The 19,514-nt window shown below is 40.6% G+C and overlaps 3 protein-coding genes across 3 annotated transcripts; 1 reads left to right on the top strand and 2 right to left on the bottom strand.

Annotated features, from left to right (window-relative positions):
• Nucleotides 1-2,270: 2,270 nt before the first annotated feature.
• surf2 (surfeit 2) lies at nt 2,271-4,604 on the bottom strand. Its single transcript, XM_071465201.1, has 6 exons — nt 4,438-4,604; nt 4,067-4,218; nt 3,796-3,899; nt 3,194-3,379; nt 2,802-2,935; nt 2,271-2,673 (listed from the first exon to the last, which is right to left on the bottom strand). Exons 1-6 carry the CDS (start codon nt 4,510-4,512, stop codon nt 2,584-2,586), a joined length of 741 nt encoding a protein of 246 aa, XP_071321302.1. The 5' UTR covers nt 4,513-4,604; the 3' UTR covers nt 2,271-2,583.
• A 794-nt stretch (nt 4,605-5,398) lies between these two features.
• Nucleotides 5,399-7,909, top strand: bbln (bublin coiled coil protein). Its single transcript, XM_071465202.1, has 2 exons — nt 5,399-5,733; nt 6,528-7,909. Exons 1-2 carry the CDS (start codon nt 5,655-5,657, stop codon nt 6,782-6,784), a joined length of 336 nt encoding a protein of 111 aa, XP_071321303.1. The 5' UTR covers nt 5,399-5,654; the 3' UTR covers nt 6,785-7,909.
• On the bottom strand, nt 7,757-18,587 carry ciz1a (cdkn1a interacting zinc finger protein 1a). The gene is made up of 16 exons (XM_071465198.1): nt 18,451-18,587; nt 17,713-17,956; nt 16,483-16,610; nt 16,069-16,307; nt 14,956-15,073; nt 14,671-14,758; nt 14,276-14,361; nt 13,989-14,068; nt 13,555-13,761; nt 13,324-13,454; nt 13,029-13,122; nt 12,780-12,893; nt 12,520-12,669; nt 12,287-12,365; nt 12,073-12,194; nt 7,757-11,777 (listed from the first exon to the last, which is right to left on the bottom strand). Exons 2-16 carry the CDS (start codon nt 17,862-17,864, stop codon nt 11,235-11,237), a joined length of 2,331 nt encoding a protein of 776 aa, XP_071321299.1. The 5' UTR covers nt 17,865-17,956; nt 18,451-18,587; the 3' UTR covers nt 7,757-11,234.
• Between the last annotated feature and the right edge of the window lie 927 nt (nt 18,588-19,514).

Genomic DNA, 19,514 nt, shown 5'->3' with positions numbered 1-19,514 from the left:
TTATGAGGCTGATTAGACCATCTCAAGCTGGAGTGTAAAGCTATGTATGCTGGAATTCACATGAAGTAAATGTACTGTACGAATAAGCATGATAAAGTTGTAACATGTTCTATAACTAAACTAACAGCAGAGTTCCTGAAGTCCCATTTTTTCCAGGACCTTGGGTCATAATTTGAATGAATGAATGTTTTTGCTTTTAATACTTATGGTAAACTACATACTTTAGCTGAAGTTTCATTTTGAGTGCAGGACTTTTATTTGTAACAAAGAATTTTTTAAAAATCATAATTAGCTACTGTCCTTTCCATAAGCATCTGAATACCTCCTCTGCCAATTATCACCTATATGTATACAAGACATTAAATTAGTTGGTTTGAAGTCAGCTCAGTCAATTTAGGCATAAATGTTTATTAATTTTTTGCTGGGTCTTATTTACACAGACCTCTGGAGCTTGGACCCCCATGTCAGATAAATATGACAGATATTGTCACCAGAACAGCCACACCTTCTTTAAAAGAAATTACATTTGACTTTGGCCGACCACAGCTGTTGCCACAGAGGCAGACAAGATCCCTCTTGTCAGTTCAAATGAATGCAAAGTCAGTCCACTGTCCACTAGGAGCTCTCAGTGGACTTTGCTGTATGGACAATGGCTGGCAGGCAACTGTGCTGAGATAAAGGTACATCTCAGAGACAACCTGAGGACACAGGTAGGTGGAAACTTACTTTGGACCAGGAGCCATTTTCATTAAACATCTTATGGCTAAAAGTAGCTCTTAACTGACTGAGTTAAGAGAAAGGGGTGTGTCAATCCTAACTAACACTGGTAAGTTTTGGTCTAATAGTAATTCAGAAAGCCACTAAAAGTAGGTGCTAAGTCTGTCCAAAGTTCCAAGCAGTCCAGAGGACTTCTAAGTCACTGAGGCCCGCTCACAAGCAGCAGCGTCCTGCAGGCAATGATACTGAACTTTTAAAAACTTTTTTTTTGATGACAGACATTTAATAATGATGTACTAACCCAAAACTGGAAATGATACACGACACCTCACCAGAGCTGGACAGGCTGCTGCTGGGCCTCTCATTTCTGTTTAACAACTTCTACCGGCTCCACCTGCCTCCTAACCATCCCGGCCCCTCGTCAAAATTCTCCAAGGTGCTCTCCCGGCATGACTCCATCTGCAGCTTGGAGGGACATGGTGTAACACAAAAGTATTTGCTGGAGCTGGTTGTAGCAGGCCCATAGTGGTGTCGGTGTTTTCAGCGTGAAGAACAGCCAGTTGAGACAGAAGGGAGGAAGACATTTGGCTGCTGAAGATTGAGATTTAGTTGGTGGGAGGATGATGAAAACCTTTGGCATAAGGCGGCAGAGCTACACGTGAAGTGAAATGGGATGGGATGGAGGTGTTAAAGGGGCCATAGCCTTGTTAACTGTCAAGACCAAAGCCTTGGAGAAAGTCTTTAAACTCTGGAGCACATACACCCCCTGTTTGCCTGGCAGACAAAAAGTATTTTCCCAAGCAGGGACCCAGTGTACACCGCTCGATACGATGTTATTTAAATGCACAGCAGTAACTGTGACCTAGCTTTGAATATAAAGTGTTCTGCGCAAAAAACATGGCTTGCCCTCAACGTCTACATAGAGCTGAAAAGAAAAGGAAATAGATGATGTGATAGCACACAACACTGACACTGTGGAGCTGCTGCAACACGAGATTTTTCACAAGATATTTCTCAAGTGTAAACTGCACATCAAATGAGAATAATTAATCAGCCGTAACCTGCTGCAGTGACTGGCTGGACCCACAAAGTCACGACAGTCCTCGACTAGACATTTTTTTTTGCAGCTGTGTGGTGATTCTGTGCAAGATCTGTTCAACACTGGTGAAAAGGTTACTTGAGGCTCTGGGAGATGAAGCTTGTTGTTGGTCATATGAAAAATGGTTTGCCACTTACACAGGCAATTCCCTGCTATATAAACTATTAAGTAAGGAGGTGATTTTCATGTGTTGCTGCAAATCTTGTCGTGAGAAATGCCTATACATTATCCGCGGAGATGTTAAAATATAAATTATGTACAAAACACTCTGCAACAAATATACAAAAAGTAGATGCTTGTCTTTGACTGAGTTAAATAATTGTTAATATACGGCCTGCAACTGTGTGTCTCCTAAAGTTGGAACCTTAACATCTGCACTTCAAATGTGCCATATCACATTTTTGAGATGCTTTATACTCAATGATTTGTGGAAAAAAACAGACAAAGAAAATGATTGCAAGTCCAAACAGGGTTGTATTTTATGCCAGGGTTCTTGCTTGTGCACCAGAAAACACAATCTATCCAGTCCAAGAGACGTGTAAACCGCCACAAACACACTTTCCACATCATGTAAACCTGCCTGGTTGAAATTGTGCAACCTTTGCAAGAAAAAAGTCAGAAAACTCCTGATTTGTTGTGATGTGTTGTGTTTGTTGTGAACAAAGGTCAGGGTGGCTCAAACATAAGAATACTACAACCAAAAGGTTGTAAGTGCTGCTCTCCGACAAAATACCAGGTATAAAAATACTGTACAGTGGTTTTACATTTTACTTTCCGTTTTTCACTTTTCCCTGTTTCTTACGTCCTGTTTTCCAGTGATTATTTCTGAATTTCTTCTGAAAACCACCGCCCTGAACCTGAAAGACATAAACATGACAACATTAACGTCTGTCAAGAGAAGAAAAATCATAATAACCTTGATAAAGTAGATCGCCCACACACAAATGCACAAATGTGACTTTAGATATACATTCTACATACTGACCTTTTTGCGTTTCTGCACCACCTGCTTGTCCACCTCCATGTCCTCATCTTCATCTGTTTGGAAGTCATCTTCCTCCTCATCCCCATCACCCTCCATACTTTCCTCCGCCGGGTTTTTCGAGGTGAACATAGACGCTGTGGGGAAATATAACAAAGTGTTGCAGCAAAGTAAAACTGCAACCATACTAATGTGCATGTCTGGACTCAGGTGCATTGGAGAACAGTAACTTCTACAGTCCAGCTACACACCATTATAAAGTATATGTTTATTAATCAGTACATTCAGTAGGTTTTGTCTGGAATTAAATCCTGCAGACTCTCGGACCTCCGTGACGCAGTTACAAAATAAAAGTGGACCAAGATGTCTACAGTGTGTGCACTTCGGATACTGACGAGGATAGAGGTCACTCATGCTGTCTTCAGAGTCGCTGTGATCGTCGCAGCTCGATGAGGGTTCCCACATGCTGCTCCCGTGTTTCGCGGCCCTCCCCCGACTGACATCCTCTCCAGCGTCTTTGGGCTTTTTCTGTTTGAGTCTGGCTGGTACGAATTCAATCCCCTGCTGCACACACTCTTCGTCTAGAGCGAGAATGAGACAGTTGTGCCAGTGATCAAGTGATAGTGTAAACTGAGGCAATATTACAGCATAAACCTAAAATACTGCCTGGATGAGATGGGACAGTCGGTGATACTATTGTTTTTTTTGGTCAATAAAAATGGAACATGATGTTATGTTGTTTCTGGTGTTTCGTCTTTACTGCACACCTCAGAACAAAATCCCAAATTATGTTTAAAAATATGTTGGTGAGAGCAGATTTAGAACAATTTGTGTTCAGTGGTGGCAGGAATATTTGTTTTTGAATAGATACATCAGACAGCTTTGATTTCCTCCCTGAATGACGGGTATCACCAAAGATCAAGAAGCAAGCATCAGTAATCCACTAGTTCATGACCTAAAAAAAAGCGCTGTGTATGTGGATCAGTGGTGCACTCACATTTGGAGAGGGCCTTCTTAAAGCGTTTCCCGTTGACATGTCTGAGGACATGGTGTGGCTGTCGGTTGAGATGTCTGAGGGTCAGCTTACAGAAGAGCTGATTGCTGGAAAACACCAGAAAAACAACACAATGAGCGAATCAGTTTGATGGATTCAGTGACAAACTTTGGCATTTCATTGGTAATCACGCTGTCACTGCAAAGACACTGTCGACAGAGCAAAATGACAACATATTGACGGACGGAAGCATTTAAGGGAAACTAATCCTTACGGTTGTTTTGTGCTTTGCACAACGTGTGGTTCATACTGGCTGTAGTTGAACTCTGCTGCAGCACTCAGTTTCTCATATTTCTTCCCTTGAGTGAACTTCTGCAGCTCCGTCAGGTTGCACGGAAACTCGTGGCCGTTCAGTGCGCATCTGATCTGAAACAACACATTAGGTGACAGATGTGGTGCATCTGGCGACGTCGATCGCCGCAGTTTAGCTCGGCGCAGCAACAAACGTGGTAATCATGAACAGTTTTTTTCAGCCTCGGCCAACACACCACAGTACATGGCTCATGAGGTAAATTAGCAATACGGCTAGCATCACACTGGAAATGTATGTCGTGTGGTGCGATGGGATCCGATTTGCTCGCCAACCTTTTTGCCGTCTGTAAGCTGAAGGAAAGGGTGATTAAGAAGAAATGCTCTGAGGTCCGAGGGTAATTCATCCATAGCTTAAAAACACTTCAAAACAGATCTTTCAGTGTGTCGGACAGGCCACCCCCACCACAGGAAATGACTACACGTGGGTTGGCTGCAGAGACTCCTCGCATTATATCTTGGCGCCATCCACTGATCAAAGTGAGGAAAGCCAGTTCAGACGAAAAGATCAGCTTCCCATCCAAATATCATCGCGGTATTATCAAGAACGACCGCAGATTGAATCCACTCAAACACATTCACAAACCAAAAAAAGAAAAAAGGCATTAACTCGTAATTAGGACCCCACCATCCAAACATTATCTCCAACTCAGGACATAGTCTTCTTGTTTTATGATATTTTTTTTCTTAATTATGAGACTGAATTACGTAATAAGTTGCCCAAGTTGCTCCTCTATTAATACATTGATATATTAATATACAAGCTAGTTTTTTTAAAATTTATCTATTATTATTTATTCATTTTTTTTGTTAGCAGTGCATTTTCAGTACGTTTTTTGCGTTGAGTCACGGAAACTTTTTTTTTTTTTTTTTTTTGCAGCGCGTCCTGTCAGCTGACTGACAGCTGACTGACAGGTCAGAGACAGAGAGGACGAAAATATAAGAGGGTCCACTCTGCTCAGATTTTCAGAAACCATAAGTGTAGTCCACATATAAGCTACGGCAATGCGGAAGAAACTTCAAATGAAACTTGCCCTGAAACGGGCACTAGTGATAGCAAAATATAAACGTTTTACAGATCGTCTGCGGTTTAGGTCTAAGGATATTTCTGCTCCAGTAGCAATCAGGTTATCTGTACAGAGTGAGTTATCTTTGTTAGAACTACAACAATCTTTGCTGAGAACGTAGTCCCGCCCACATGTCTCCCATAATTCATTGCTTCCGTAAACAAATCTCTGACGTCTGGAAATGACGACGGGTCGAAGAAGCTAACTAGCACCTTGCTCCTGGGATCTGTGGATTTATCGAAACCGTCTGAAAATAACGTTAAAGTAGACATTTATTACTGCATTTGGTGTCGACTTAGCTGAATTTGAATTGTTGTTTGCGGAGTCCTTCGCTAATACTAGTTAGCTTGTAGCCTAGCTAGCTTGACAATAAAAAAAAAAAAAGTCACTTTCTGTATCAAAGTGATACAAGTGAAAATTTTAGTAATGTCTGGACCAAATGGAGATCCAAATATCTCTATGGACGATGGTATTATAACCGACGAGGATGAATTCGGCGAAGAAGGTAATGAGCGGATGTGTTAATTCATTGTAATCAATACTGTTAACGTTAGTGCAGTAAACTTGAGAGTCCACACTAAAACCAAATTGTGTGTATTTTTGTAGACAAAACCTTCAAAAACAAAAAAACCATCCATTAACATTAATGCTAAATTCACAACGTTAAACCAAGACTTAATTTACTTGACACAGGACTGTGAACAAGCTTAGTGGGTTCATGGGATTTCTGATTGAGATATTACATGCATTTAGGTTTATTTTAATTTAGGACCTAACTTGCTATATATCTGCTGCAGTAATATTATTTCGTTGTGTTGTTCACTGCCTGTGGAGCAGATTCAAGATTTATCTCCAGATGACATCAGTCTTACTAATGTCTTACTGTTATTCAGCTCGACATTCTTGTTCATAGCCACATATTAAATTAATGAGGCCATTACTGTAAAATTAAGCTGTTTAGAGGTGCACTGATATATTAGCAAGCTGCTAACACCGTTGAGGAGCAGTATCAGTCAATATTTGTTGTCAATGGGCTGAGATTGCCCAAGCTAGATGTATTGTTTAGTGAGGGTGGAATATGCTCTCCTCTTGTTTGTCTTGTCAGTGGTAGGCATGTTAACATTAAATCAAGCTGATACTGATAGTTCTAGCAAGTCAAAAATGGGCATTTTGACTGTCTAAATCACCTTTTTTACACTTTAAAGTGCTTCTTTATTTAAAAAAAACACAACTTTTTACCAAGAGGTGGTCTTTGTTTTCCAGGACAGAAAAAAAAAACTTTCCTCTGCTTATCCACAGAGTATGCTGCTATCAACTCCATGCTAGATCAGATCAACTCTTATCTTGATGACCTGGAGGAGCGCAATGATTCACTCAATGGCAAACTGCATGAACTTATGGAGTCCAACCGGCAAGCCCGGCTGGAGTTCAGGGCCCAACTCCTTGGCTCCCCAACTGAGGAGCAGCAGCATCCTGGAGATGGGGACTCCTCATCAAGCAAGGAGGACCTGAACAAGGACAGTGGGGGCTCGCAAATGAGCAACAAGAGCGAGTAGACAAAGGGGACTGAGTTCAACAAAATGAAAGGATAGAAAGTATTTATGGCAGTCCTCTCAACTTCTGACCTCTGATTTAGGACTAGTGACCCCTGATCTACGTAGTCCATGCCTGTCTGATTTTTTTTTGTTAATTTACATCCTCATCAGCGACATGTATATGACTGTGATACTTTGCATCTTCCCTAACACTGAACTCAGTGCAAATCTCCTTTTGTTGGATTGTGGTGTGCTGATGTTGATGAGCAGAGTGGAGTTTATTGACCTCTAGCAGCTTCTCATACCAGTCGGACTTCACAGTTACTTTGCACTGTATTTCAGACTCGCCTGAATCTTAAGTCAAATGTGTAGCCGTGTAAAAAGCTGCATCCCTCTGTGCAGAACTGTGTTCAGGTTCGTGTTGGATATCATTGAGACGATTCCTGAAGCCACACACATACCAGATTATTTTTTAAAAAGGTTATAAAAAATATGGCTTCAGTGCAAAGCACAGGATCATGCTCAGTTTCCTGGTGTAAAAATGTTTGATCTCATTGAAGGGTTTGACTTGTCTGGCTCATCTGCCAAGAGGCAAGAGATGCTATATAGTACTTAACCTCTGCACACTATTATGCGTTGATGTTAAGGGGGATCCATGCCATATGACATACATATCAGTAGACTCTCCACAAGCTTATGAGTCAGTCCTCATTATGAATCAGTGGTGTATCCGGCTTTAGAGGAAGCATCAACTGAGTGTTGACATCAGCTTTGTAATAGCTGTACATTCCCTGTAATAACTGTATGTATTATCCTAAATTATAAATATGCAAAGTTCCAGGAGTTATAATGTTTGATCTCCAGCGTGACTGTACATCTACACTGTGGTGTCCTGTTCATTTTCATTTATCTGTTGTTTGAAATACGTGATGCAGTCTGGCAAGTGTTTGTATTATGTGTAAGTGCTAGCCACAAGTCAAAATTAAGTCAGCCAAGTGTGGGAATTGTTTTAATATAAATTAAAATGACCCCCAAACAGACAACAAATCCAAAAATACAATAAACTTCCAGCAATTAGAAAACAACACCTGTTTGTTCATCTCAGTTTGTCAGTAGCTGAATAAAAATACAGTAAGAAACATACAACTTTGTTTGAAATTATCCTTTACATGTCCTTTTCTCTCTCCTACTTCATTCCGTTTCAGAGCTGAAGATCACATCTTGTTCCTTCAGACAGAACATGACACAATACTAATCATGTGGCAGTCACCACTGTGACTACAAGAGTTGCTACATGTGTCAGTCAGCCTTTTGTGGTTTAAAATACCCTTATCCTTCGCTAATATGGAGGCTGAAATGTTTCCAGAACAACACACTAGTCATGAAGAAGGAAATAATACATCCTTGTATTTATATATATGTTTATGCCTTATGGTGACACGTGACTGCTAAAATGCTGGAACCAAAGTTAAACATTTGTATAATCTGTAACTGGGGTGGACTACTGTATGTTACTGGTGCTTCACATCAGACTTGAAGGTTTGCAAGGACACTTTGCTACATTAAATACCTACAGACACTTAACTGGTTTTCCCTTGCAGATAATAAAGGGACCTTTAAGTGAAGTTTTCAACTGTCCAGTGTATTGCAACCAAAACATCTTTAATTAGGAAAAAAACAAAACAAAAAAAAACATTAAAGGGGCACTCAAAGCAAAGACCTTTGCAAAGGCCAATGTCAAATATACACCAGACTTCAGAGAAAAAAATTCTAATTCAAAGCAAATGATATGGATCTGCTCCAAAATTGTATGGGTTCTTCCCTGCATCATGCCCCATCCCTCCACCAAGTTCGGTGCAAATCGGTTCAGTACTTAAATAAACACACAGGGCTGAAAACATAACCTCCATAGTGGAAGTAAAAATCGAAACAATGGCAAACTGAAAGCAAAAAAGCACCAACAACCACCTACTATATTCTTGTGCTGTGAATGCTTATAGAAGCATTTTACATCCATGGAAATATAAAAGGAACTACTATTTCAGTCTAAATGTAGGCACACTTGACAATTGCCATGGGAATGTGACTCCAAACATGATCAGTTCTACATAAATGCTTTTATCTTTATGAATTCTGAGCTCTTCTGAAGATGAAATCTGCAACAACCAGCAAGAAGGGAAAAAAACAAAACAACTCAGCAGTATTTTAAGCTTCAACAGCTTATGTCTTGACTGACTCAAATCTCAAAATAAGCAATATGCAGACAACCTTCTGTCTCACAGGCCTCATAATTTCAGTGCATGATTGTTAGGAGATGCCTTTCATTTTTGCTCCTGGCATGATGATGATGCTGTCGGCTGCTTTAGATGCCCATTTAAGAGTTGCCTGAACATTTCAAGAATACAGGGGTTTCCTCTCCATATGAATGAATGCAGATGTAAAAGGGGTTTAGACATTTAGATGTTCACTATGACACTCGGTTCCTTCAGATTGTGCTGGGATTTCTTAAACTCTTGAAAAAAGCATTATGCAAAAAAGCTTCCTATTGCTGATTGTAGGCCAAAAGGAATATGTGCAGTACAATTTCAGTGAAAAGCCCACATCTGCCGACAACCTTTTTAGCCCAAACAGGACATCAACCTTAACCTGAAATGCCAAAAAAAACCCAAAAACGCCCTGAACAACAAAAAAGTTTCAAGGTTCGGCGTTTCTCAACACTCAAGCCAAGGTTCCATTTAACACTTTTTTTAATCAAAAGCTGTCACCTGCTCAAACACTTAATTTAGTTACATTCTACATTTCAGCTCGCTAAAAGCGTGTGCTATGTGGTTAGCAATGTGGAAAACTTCTCCACTTCCACCATCAGTACGGTCTTCTACACTTGTAGGTTATCATAAGTTAACAATCATTCACCTAGCTAGCTAGAGAATTTCCAAAAAAAACTGAAGTCATCCCTCGAAGACAGCAGGGTGGGAAATTAACGTTTAGGTGAGCCAGCCAGAGAGACTGCCGGATAAAAAATTTTAAAAAATGCTGCAGTGATTGCAATATTTATGGAGCAACCTGAAAAGTGTTCTCAAGTGTTTAAAAAATGTGTTTCATACCATACCTTTAAAATCTGTCCATACTAAATTTGCATTAAGCCAATTCCAAATGACATACTACTTGTGTACACAGTATAACTGTGACAGCTTTGCTTTGTACATCTGACATGTACAGTTGAGGCTGATGGAAATGTAATTAGGTTTTCAAGTATTTAGTCAAAAACAAATTAGTGAACAAGTTTGACCTGTTGGTGCTAAATGAAAAATTAGGCATTTTACATTTTATCCTGAGGGGATGTTTCATATTTCATATTTCAAGGAAATCCATCTAAAAGTTGTCGAGACATTTAAAGTCAGACAATGTGAATATCACGGTTGTGCCAAAGCAGAAGTCATTACTTCCAGAGGGATTACCCTCTGTGGACCATGAATGTCTGTACAAATTGTAGTCGAAATATTTAACTGGATAAGAGAGAATGCTGGCAGTAGAGGACGAGTCAGGGGATAATAAAAGTTAGTAGGATTCATCCTCTGATGACCATTAATGTCTGTGCAAAATTTTATGGCTATCCATCTAACAGTCGTAGTGGTACTGCCTGAAATGTCCCTAGAGCAACATCACTGGCATGGCCAGAAAAAATAAAACATTCTTCAGTGTTTTATACAATACATGTACCAATGGAAGTCAGTCTAAATGCGACCTTGGAATGTCACTACCAATTAAATGCCACAATGTTTTTCAAATGATTCAATATAACGTTTCTGTTACCTGGGGCATTCAAAAAGATATTTTACCTGCTATTTTGTTTCTATCCACAGTCTGTTTCTGTTGTGCAGCTGTGGCAGAACAGTGCCCATCAAAATCACACTTACAAAAATAGAATTTTTTTTCAGTCAGCTGTATACTTCCTCACTTTTCCTGTGTGAGCACACCTCATACTCAAAACTGCTTAATATTATGTGTCTATATACTGGGTTTTCTAGTGGTTATATAAAATAAGGATCTTCTTATCTTTTAACAATTGTAGTTAACAACATTAATACAGTTTTGTGTGAATATTGAACAGAGTTGGTTTGTTTTGGATTCGATGTCCATACTTCATACTTATCTCACTCTGATTGCTGTAATTTAATGTTATGGCTGGGGACCTACTCAAAAACATAATTTTCCAATATTAAGAGGCTTACCCACAATCAATGCATTTGATAACTGTCACATGTTAATTTCCCACCCTGGGAGAGCAATCCACCTGACCAGTCATGTTCCACCATAACCAGTGTGTGTTTAACTCAGACTTTCCAGCATGAAGAAAGGCTGGTTTCTTCATTTCTTGGTCGCTGTTTGATGAAAGCACCTCTTCACATACTGATATGTCCTGTGCTGAGGTTGTACCAGGTTTCCTGTCTTTCCACATCACATCTTTGACTCAGCGTCTGTTTGTGGCCCTCCCTGACCTGCGTTTGGGTGCGGTTTTTGCCTTCCCTGTGCTGTTCCTTTTCCCTGGGACAGCAGGAGCTTCCTTCTCCTCCTCCTCTTCATTAGCATCCTCAATAGAAGCTGCCGGTTCGGAGTCTGGCTTCTCACTGCTGCCAGCTGGCAGCTCAGCAGGACTCTCCTGAACTAGAGATGCCTTGGATGTGGTGTCTTCCTCTTTGCTGTGGAGGCTGAGGTCTTGGTCTGTGCTATCAGTGCAGGTCGCTGAGGTGGTGGTGATGTCCTGTGAGGTCGGGTCAGGTTCTGATTCTTCCTCTTGTTGCTGGTTTTCTGTCTGCATTTGCAGTCGGGTGAGTGTGATGATGGGCTGCAAGGAGTCCAGGTTTGTCACTAAACCAGTGTCATCAGAGAGGGAATTTTCGTCTGACCAGTCTGTGGTGGTTTTGGTGACAGGCCTGAGGCTGCCTGAAGCTAGGAGCGACTCTCTGGAAGATTCAACAGCTTCACCCTTTTGACTGAGCAACACTCTGTACCTCTGAGAAAAGAAAGCAGAAAAATACTGCAATAAGTCAATGGAAATTCCTCAATACACCTTTATGCATATCAATCTGCCTGCAGATTACTGCTTAAATATACTTGGATTCAGGTTTGGTTTACAAAAATCAATAAAACAAAATACTAATACTTCTAATATCTCTTAAATTCTTGGCACAAATGTCCACAAATATTAATAATGTAGTTAACTATAAGAGAAATTACTTTAAAAAAGAACAGCAACTACTGCCTATTCAGTAGTGGAAACAGGGTTGATGAAGTCATGAAAAACCAACCTTGAGGTTCTCGAAGTGCGTCAGTGATTTGCAGTGGGTATGTAGGGCAGAAGATTCAAAATGGTAGAACTTGTTGCAGAGTCTGCAGATAAAACCTGCGACTGGAACAAAGAAACTGGAGCCTGCAGTAAAAGAAATCAGAGACTGAGCTGAAGAAAAACCAGAAAACAAAATAAATAATGCAGTGAACAACCAGGAGTTCGTCGACACTCACCGTAGACTGTGTCAGGGTCATACTGCTCATCACTGGCCATGTTCTTTAGAGTCACTTCTTTAAGGGAGGACCAGCCATCCTTTATCAGGACACCAAATACACAGTAAACATGTTATGATAAATGCACCAATTGTGATGTAGAAACAGTTTTTGTTGAACTCTGGTCATTTAACTGCAAATATTGCCAACCATTTTTATGGGGCAAAATTAGAAACAAAGACAGATTAATTCACCTGTTTCTCTGAGCAGTCTTGGTCTCCTTCATTCCTTTGTCTTCCCTCTCCCTCCTCCACCTCACTTCCCTCCTCCTCGTCCAACGGAAAGCCATCTGTGTCCATGGCAGTCAGCTTGGCCAAGGCCTCACATCCTTCCTTTTCCTGCAGCTGAGAAACAGTAACATACATTGGTGAGATGGATCAATATGGCAAAGTAAACATTTAGTGTCATTTTTTATCTCCTGGAAAAATGATTTTGGGAATATAAACACAGTTACCTTCTCCATTTTTTGTCTGTGCTCCTGGGACTGCAAGTGCTCCACAAATATCTGGGAGGTCCTGAAGTGTTTCTTGCAGAGTGTGCAGGAGGAGATGGCTGTTCTGCTGGCAAGCTGCGGAGAGATTGGTGGGCATCAGATCAGTTACTCTCATTGAAAGCCATCATTTTTAGATATTTTGTACTATTTCTTGAACTCAGTAGTTACATTATATAAATGTGCTTATCTATAAAGTGAGCAGCTGATTACTTTGTGCTCCTCGGTGCGCCTGTGGTCCATGATGCTACTGGTGAAATGGGTGTGACAGGTGGCACACCAACGCTTCATGTCTGCTTTTTTCTCACTGCAAAGAACACAGACAAGTATTATCATGATTGTTTTCTCCTTTTCAAAACATTTTCCTATGTTAAAATCCAAATGGCTGACTGGAGACAATGTAAGTTAACCCGTTTATGGTTAAAAAAAAACAAACTGCTAAATTACCTTGCTAACAATCAGAATACAAAACACAAGCTAATCGCACATACGTGGATTAAAAACTGACCCATCTTTGTTTGCTCCCTGTAGAGACTCCTGCACTCGTGGCAGCAGCGTGACCAGACAGGCGTTGCTCATGTGTTGGATCTCCATCATCCTCTGCTGGTGGGAAACGCTGTTCATATGACTCCTGAAGTTCTACAATAGAAAAAACATAAATAAATTTTTTTAAAAAGTGATAAATTAAAGAGAAGAATATGGTAAAACACAGTCATTATAAAACTGATGTTCAACCCACGAGTTGGGTGGGGCAGGTGATGCTGCAGAGGTAGCAGTAGAACTTGGTGGCACCCTCCGCTACACTCTCATCCGCTTCGTCCTGGTTGGCTGGTGAACCCGAGGAGGCATCTTTTTCCTGTGGCATCTCCTCTGGGGGTAAACTAACCTGCTGGTCATCCTCACTCAGCCTGCCAGAAGGTGATGGGGCAGATAAAGAGCTGTGCACCTACAGAGAGGTTTCACAAAGCAGATGTAAACCTACTGTCAGCGTCATGCATTTATTTAACTGAGGTATGAAAGACCTGTAGAAGAATATGATGAATGACTGTTAACTGGCATGGAACCTAATATGACTTACCTTTGAAGCAGTATTTGCATTGGTGATTTAGTTACATCAAAGTGTTAAACATTTTGTCTGTGACCTGACCATAGCAAACAAAAAGCTCCGTTCACCTCATCAGCTCTCCTCTCCTCCAGCGTCTCAACAACATCTGAGTCGCCTGTAGAGCCTCCTTCTTCCAGAATGACGGCATCTGGCAAAAGATTTGAGGCCAAGAGAAGCATTCACTAAGTGTTCATCATGACAGATCTAAACTTTACTACATACAGATGAAATTAGAATAGAAAGCCTTTGTCATTGTAAGCTCTGCATACAACAAAATTAGGATTGTTAGTGCTTCACATCTGAAAGTATCTGAAACCATCTACTTGTCCAAACCTGGGGTTTAGGTGTGTTTTACCTTCAGGCTGGCTCTCCTCTGTGTTGCTGTGGCACTCTGAAGAAAGAACCTCCCCATCTGTATCTGGAATAGTGATGATTTCTGACCTAAGAGAAAGAAGATAAAAGGTTAGTAATCAAGCAGAGGACATTTTTGCTTAGCAAGGTTTCCAAGCCAGAACCTTTCTTCCTTTTATAGATACATTTTTTTTAGCTTCTTAAGTATTTTTTACTGACATTTTGCAGTTTTTCCTTTCTTGTACTGTCGACTGTGCTGTTGAGTCACTGTAAATTTCCCCAGTATGGGACTAATAAAGGCTTATCGTATCTTATCTTTTATATGATGTTAAACCCTGAGAATGTGATAAGATTTTCTGGAACTTCTTTAATAACAACAAAAACAAATGGTTTTCCTACTCCTCTGTCCTCTGCTTTTTCACAGCAGGTTCTTCAAGTTGTTCTTCCAAGATCTGTGTGGGTACATTCACTCCTCCCACTGCACCATCTGTGAGGAGAACATGCAAAACCAAGGTTAAAAACAAAGAATAAAATCCTTATCTACCGACAAATGTTCCCCCTCAGTATTTTCCAGTACTTTTGTAGTTTGCGAAGACATGGACACAAGTTTAAAGTCACATATGGTAATCAAACTCATGCTATACACCTTAACATTTTTCATGGCTGACTGGATTGCAGCTCTACCTGTTTCAGACTTATCATTGGGTTCATTGGTACTGCTAGCTGCTGGCTGGTTGTCAGTGCTCCCTGCTGCCATCTGCTCGCTGTCTCGTTTCCTGTCTGGCTGGCGAGCTGTGGTGTCCTACACACAGACACAGATGAAAGGATTTCAAATTTACTGCACATGAAAAGGGTTGGCTTGTTTATTTAAAGTTAGCATCAACACTGGCCCCATCTGACATGTCTATACCATCAAGTTTAAAATAGAGATGCCGCTTAGAGACATTAACAAACGCACAAATAAGAGAAGATTTTATTAGAACTGGATACAACTGATTTTTACTGTGCATCTAACAGTGAAATTAGTTTTATTATTTGGTTCGAATATATTAAACATAACATATTATTGCATGTGCAACTTGTTCAGCTCCTTTTTAAAGTTGTTTAATTTAATCAGAGCAGCTAAAATCATTTGACAACTTGAGCCGACTGTTCAATGCTGAGGTCTGACTCCTTTTCATCAACAACTGCCCAAAAGAAATCAAAACCAACAATGGATTTGTCCTGCTATCTGGCAGATCTGAAACTAACCATTACTTTAATGGTTTATTAATCTCCTGTTTACTCTTCTGGTTTATTAATCAGTCATTGCTTGTTTTGTCCACTCAACTGTCTAAAAACTGAACTGAATAATTGCTTCAGTAATTGAATAATTGCTTCAGCGTTAAAATCAAGTATTGTGTGTGTGTGGCTATAACCTGATGTAGCTTAAGCTCTATTCCACCAAACTCCATTGTTATCCAAAGACTATTAAAAACACATTAAAGAGTCATGTTGCTTTTGGATTATCTGTTCCTTCAATATAATGAAAGCTGTTGCTGAAATTTCAAACTTATCTAAACATGATGGTTGCTTCAGCTGTTACTGTGTGAAGCACAGAGGTAAACCCTAATCGTCTTTGCGTGTGCCACAATCAAATTACCTAACATCATGATAAGAACATTTCCACTGATTCTGATCGAACCGGTCATTAAATCTTGATGAATTTGAGACTCCCACAACCCTAATGGAGTGTATGAGCTGGGGTGAAATACTACACTGTGATTATAATCATTATAATGGTGCTGTTGTAATTACTGTGGTGGCGGATGAAGAGGAGGAGGAGGAGGAGGAGGAAAGGACTGTGCTGACGGCAGCGGTGTTGTTGTTGTTGTAGAAGCGGGTGTGTGGGTGGAAGGGTCGTGCAGCTGGGAAGCCCATGATGGGGGACTTGATGGCCATGCCCATGGGAACCGGTCCCAGCAGAGATGACCTGGTCCCAGCTGTGAAAAACTGACGGAACTGCTGCCCACCCATCCCAAAGTTCCGCATGTTACCTGGACAAAAGAAAAGCATGAAAGGAGTTTTAATCTTGTTCATGCTTTTAAACATATGTCAAATAAAAATCCGACAAATAAAAATTCTGATGTTGTTTCTGATTATTAGCCATTATATGCAGGGATGAGGGCTTTTCAAGACAATGCTGTCTTTAAAATGTAAACCCAGCCATACCCTGCATCTGCTGCATCAGGATGGCCCCCTGCAGCATGGGATTGGGGGCGATGATGGTAGTCTGGGTGGTCTGGCACAGGTTGACCATCCGGGGAGGAGGGGCTGTCTGCGGAGGCACAGGAATGGCTCTGTATAGCAAATACACATAAGATCATGCAGGGTTATTTCAACTGATGCAAACTTATGGAAATCTGTAGCAAATGAGGTGTAAAGTTTTAGCCAAGAGGTCTATTACTGTCCACAACCAGAGCAGAGAAGTCTGCCTTTTGTCTAATCTCGAAATTTATTTTACACACACCCATATTGTTTGAAAATTAGCTAAAATCCTGATGTAGAAATATGAAGAGGAAAACAAAATGACAGTATGTTGACATGGACACCTGCACAAAAATGTTCTCTCCAAATACCAGCTGTCAGTGTGATTATTTCACATGATGATGATGATTATTTTTACAGTCTTTATTTCCCTCACGCTATGTTCTGACCCAGTCACGGTGTGTAGTGGTTCTGATATGGACTGGTTTTAATCAGAAGTCATGTTCCTTCAGTCAGTTTTAAGTTTTCATTTTTTTATAGCGTATAATTACAAGGTAATAGGTTTCACATACAAGTGCTAAAAAAAAAGGGTGTGTGTGTGTGTGTGTGTGTGTGTGTGTGTGTGTGTGTGTGGGGGGGGGGGGGGGGGGGGTGTACTTCAAAGAAAACAGGTAAAGTAAGGGGTGCTGGTGGGACAGAGCTGTACTGGCTGCTGCTTTTGCTCATCCTCTGAATAAAATAAGAGGCCTGCATCTTCAGTTTGTAGGAGGATTAAAGACACAGAACCAAAGGCTAATAGGTAACATGAGACAAACCCACAGGGTACTTTGTATCATAAATCAGATTGTGTGCTGGTGCCAGGAGGCTATAACCGAGGTGATGTGATCATACTTTATTGTGTGAGGCCAGTAATCTTGCAACGGTGTTTTATATAATCTGCAGTTTATCAACATCACCTTTGTAAACCAGATAACGGAGCATGGCAATAGTTCAACTTATAATGCACACATTAAAAATCAAGCTGCACAAATATTACTAATACTAGATTTAAAATGCTGACAAAAGTCCAACCATCGCCAAATCTTACAGTCTGACATGTGTTGTGACAGGGCTTTCAGCTGAGCCACCGGCAGCAGGCACACATATCACCCAGGAGGCCCTGCCTCATCCCCAGTCTCGAGTTAAAGTGCTTACCGTGGTGTCTGGTGGTGGTGATGGGCGACATGATGCCCCGGAGGAGGCTGCGGCGGAGGAGGCGGGGGTTGCTGCTGGAAAAGTTGCTGTAGCTGCCGCAGGTGCTGGTGAAGCTGCTGTTGCTGCTGCTGATGGATGTGTGGATTGAACATTACGGGCTTTAATTTCCGCCGTAACGCTCTGAGTTGACAGACCCGCAGCTGCGAGGTTGCAGTGTTTTGACACCTCTAGAGATCTCAGGTCCCTGTATCGGAGGAAGAAAAAGCTGATGTGAACGTGTTCCTGCTGTCAGAAAAACTCTTTGTTATAAAGACACATTCAATTCAATGCCGCCCCCCCCCCCCCCCCACACACACACACACACACACACAACAGGTCGCTCTCCTCTTTCGTGATGACAACTAGCTAGTGTTAGCAAGCTAACAACAATTTGCGCTTGTTTTGGTTTACTTCTTCCTGTACTTCGCCAACTTTATGAAAAGACCAGCATGTCGACTATTTGCTTTTGTGAGAGAGAAGTGTGTTATTCCAAAATTGGCACAAAGTACAAACCCCGAATCAATAAAAAATAAGATACACCTGCCATGAAATGAACAAGCTAGCCCCACCGCTCAGTAACTGAACCCAGACAGTTAGCTTAGCATAGCTTTGAAGTAGCAGGCTAACTCGTAGACAAACCAGCTGCGCCTCTTCAGCCTCTTTCTACATTTCTACATTCCCACAGCAGTTACTACTTACTTCTCAAAGAGGAGAGCGGCGGTGGCTGTTGATTATCCAGCTAAAGGCATGGCACAGGGTTAAAGGGTGGCTCTCAGTCCCGGTGCAACTTGCATAAGGCAGAAACGTTAACCAGCCTCTTAGTGTAGTGAAATTACTGTAACCTGTCGCCCTCTGGTGGTTGTCTGGAGAAACTGTTTATTCTCAAATAAAGCTAAATTTATAAATTTATTTAATATATATAATAATATCAAATAAAACTGACTGTTTCAATTTAAAATGGAAGTTTGTTTTTTTGTTGTTGTTTGACACGTAAAACTATGTATTTCTACAATACAATATGATTTTTTAGTGTATATAGTATTTCTTATTCATGCGTGTATATACACCTATAATTATAGTGACAACTTGTCATTAGGGCTGCAGGCTGCAGCTATTGATTATTTTTTATTTTTAAATGAAATTACTTTTTGATCAATCATTTAATGATTTGGTCCCTAAAATAATTGGAAATGCCCATCACAGGTTACTAGGTCCTAAGGTAATGTCTTTAAATTGTTCAACCAACAGTCAAAGCCAAAGACATTAAATTTACTATTACATAAAACAGTGAGAAGCAGCAAATCCTCACAAATGAGAAGCTGGAACCAGTAAATGTTTGACCTCCTTGGAATATGTCTAAAACGAAAAACTGATCCTCAAAATAGCTGCCAAGTATTTTGCTCCTATGATCTGATCAGCTAATGGATTAATCGACTAAAGGTTGCAGCTCAGAACTGTTGGACAAATGGATGCTATCCTAGACAAAATAAATAAAAAATATAAAAATAAATAAAAATCACTCACTCCTGTGATAAAATGTACTGGATATTCTGAATTACAGAAACATAGAAGTTGTAGAGTGGCCCCTGGCCTCTGTCCATGGTGCTAACAGATTCAGCACCGCTGACAGATGTGCACTTCACACTAAAGTGTTTGGTTGGGCAATAGCACTAAAAACTGGGTGCCCGAATTTCCATCTGTACGTTTTTAAACCCACTCTAACAAGACAGATGCAACTTTAAAGTGTCTTAAAAACAAGAACT

Source organism: Trachinotus anak, unplaced genomic scaffold (assembly GCF_046630095.1).
Source record: "Trachinotus anak isolate AG129_WGS33_773 ecotype Australia unplaced genomic scaffold, CSIRO_AGI_Tana_v1 ptg000028l, whole genome shotgun sequence".
Lineage (NCBI taxonomy): Eukaryota > Metazoa > Chordata > Actinopteri > Carangiformes > Carangidae > Trachinotus > Trachinotus anak.
This window is presented reverse-complemented; position numbering and strand designations above follow the sequence as displayed.

Excerpts from the sequence above, each read along its gene's own strand:
- surf2 (XM_071465201.1), bottom strand. The coding sequence starts at position 4,512 with ATGGATGAATTACCCTCGGACCTCAGAGCATTTCTTCTTAATCACCCT. Across the intron at positions 3,380-3,795 it reads TAAGAAGGCCCTCTCCAAAT|ACGAAGAGTGTGTGCAGCAG; the intron begins GTGAGTGCACCA and ends TTCTCGCTCTAG. Across the intron at positions 2,674-2,801 it reads TGGTGCAGAAACGCAAAAAG|GTTCAGGGCGGTGGTTTTCA; the intron begins GTCAGTATGTAG and ends TATGTCTTTCAG.
- bbln (XM_071465202.1), top strand. The coding sequence starts at position 5,655 with ATGTCTGGACCAAATGGAGATCCAAATATCTCTATGGACGATGGTATT. Across the intron at positions 5,734-6,527 it reads GGATGAATTCGGCGAAGAAG|AGTATGCTGCTATCAACTCC; the intron begins GTAATGAGCGGA and ends GCTTATCCACAG.
- ciz1a (XM_071465198.1), bottom strand. The coding sequence starts at position 17,864 with ATGTTCAATCCACACATCCATCAGCAGCAGCAACAGCAGCTTCACCAG. Across the intron at positions 14,069-14,275 it reads AGAGGAGAGCCAGCCTGAAG|ATGCCGTCATTCTGGAAGAA; the intron begins GTAAAACACACC and ends ATCTTTTGCCAG. Across the intron at positions 12,894-13,028 it reads GGCGCACCGAGGAGCACAAA|CTTGCCAGCAGAACAGCCAT; the intron begins GTAATCAGCTGC and ends ATCTCTCCGCAG.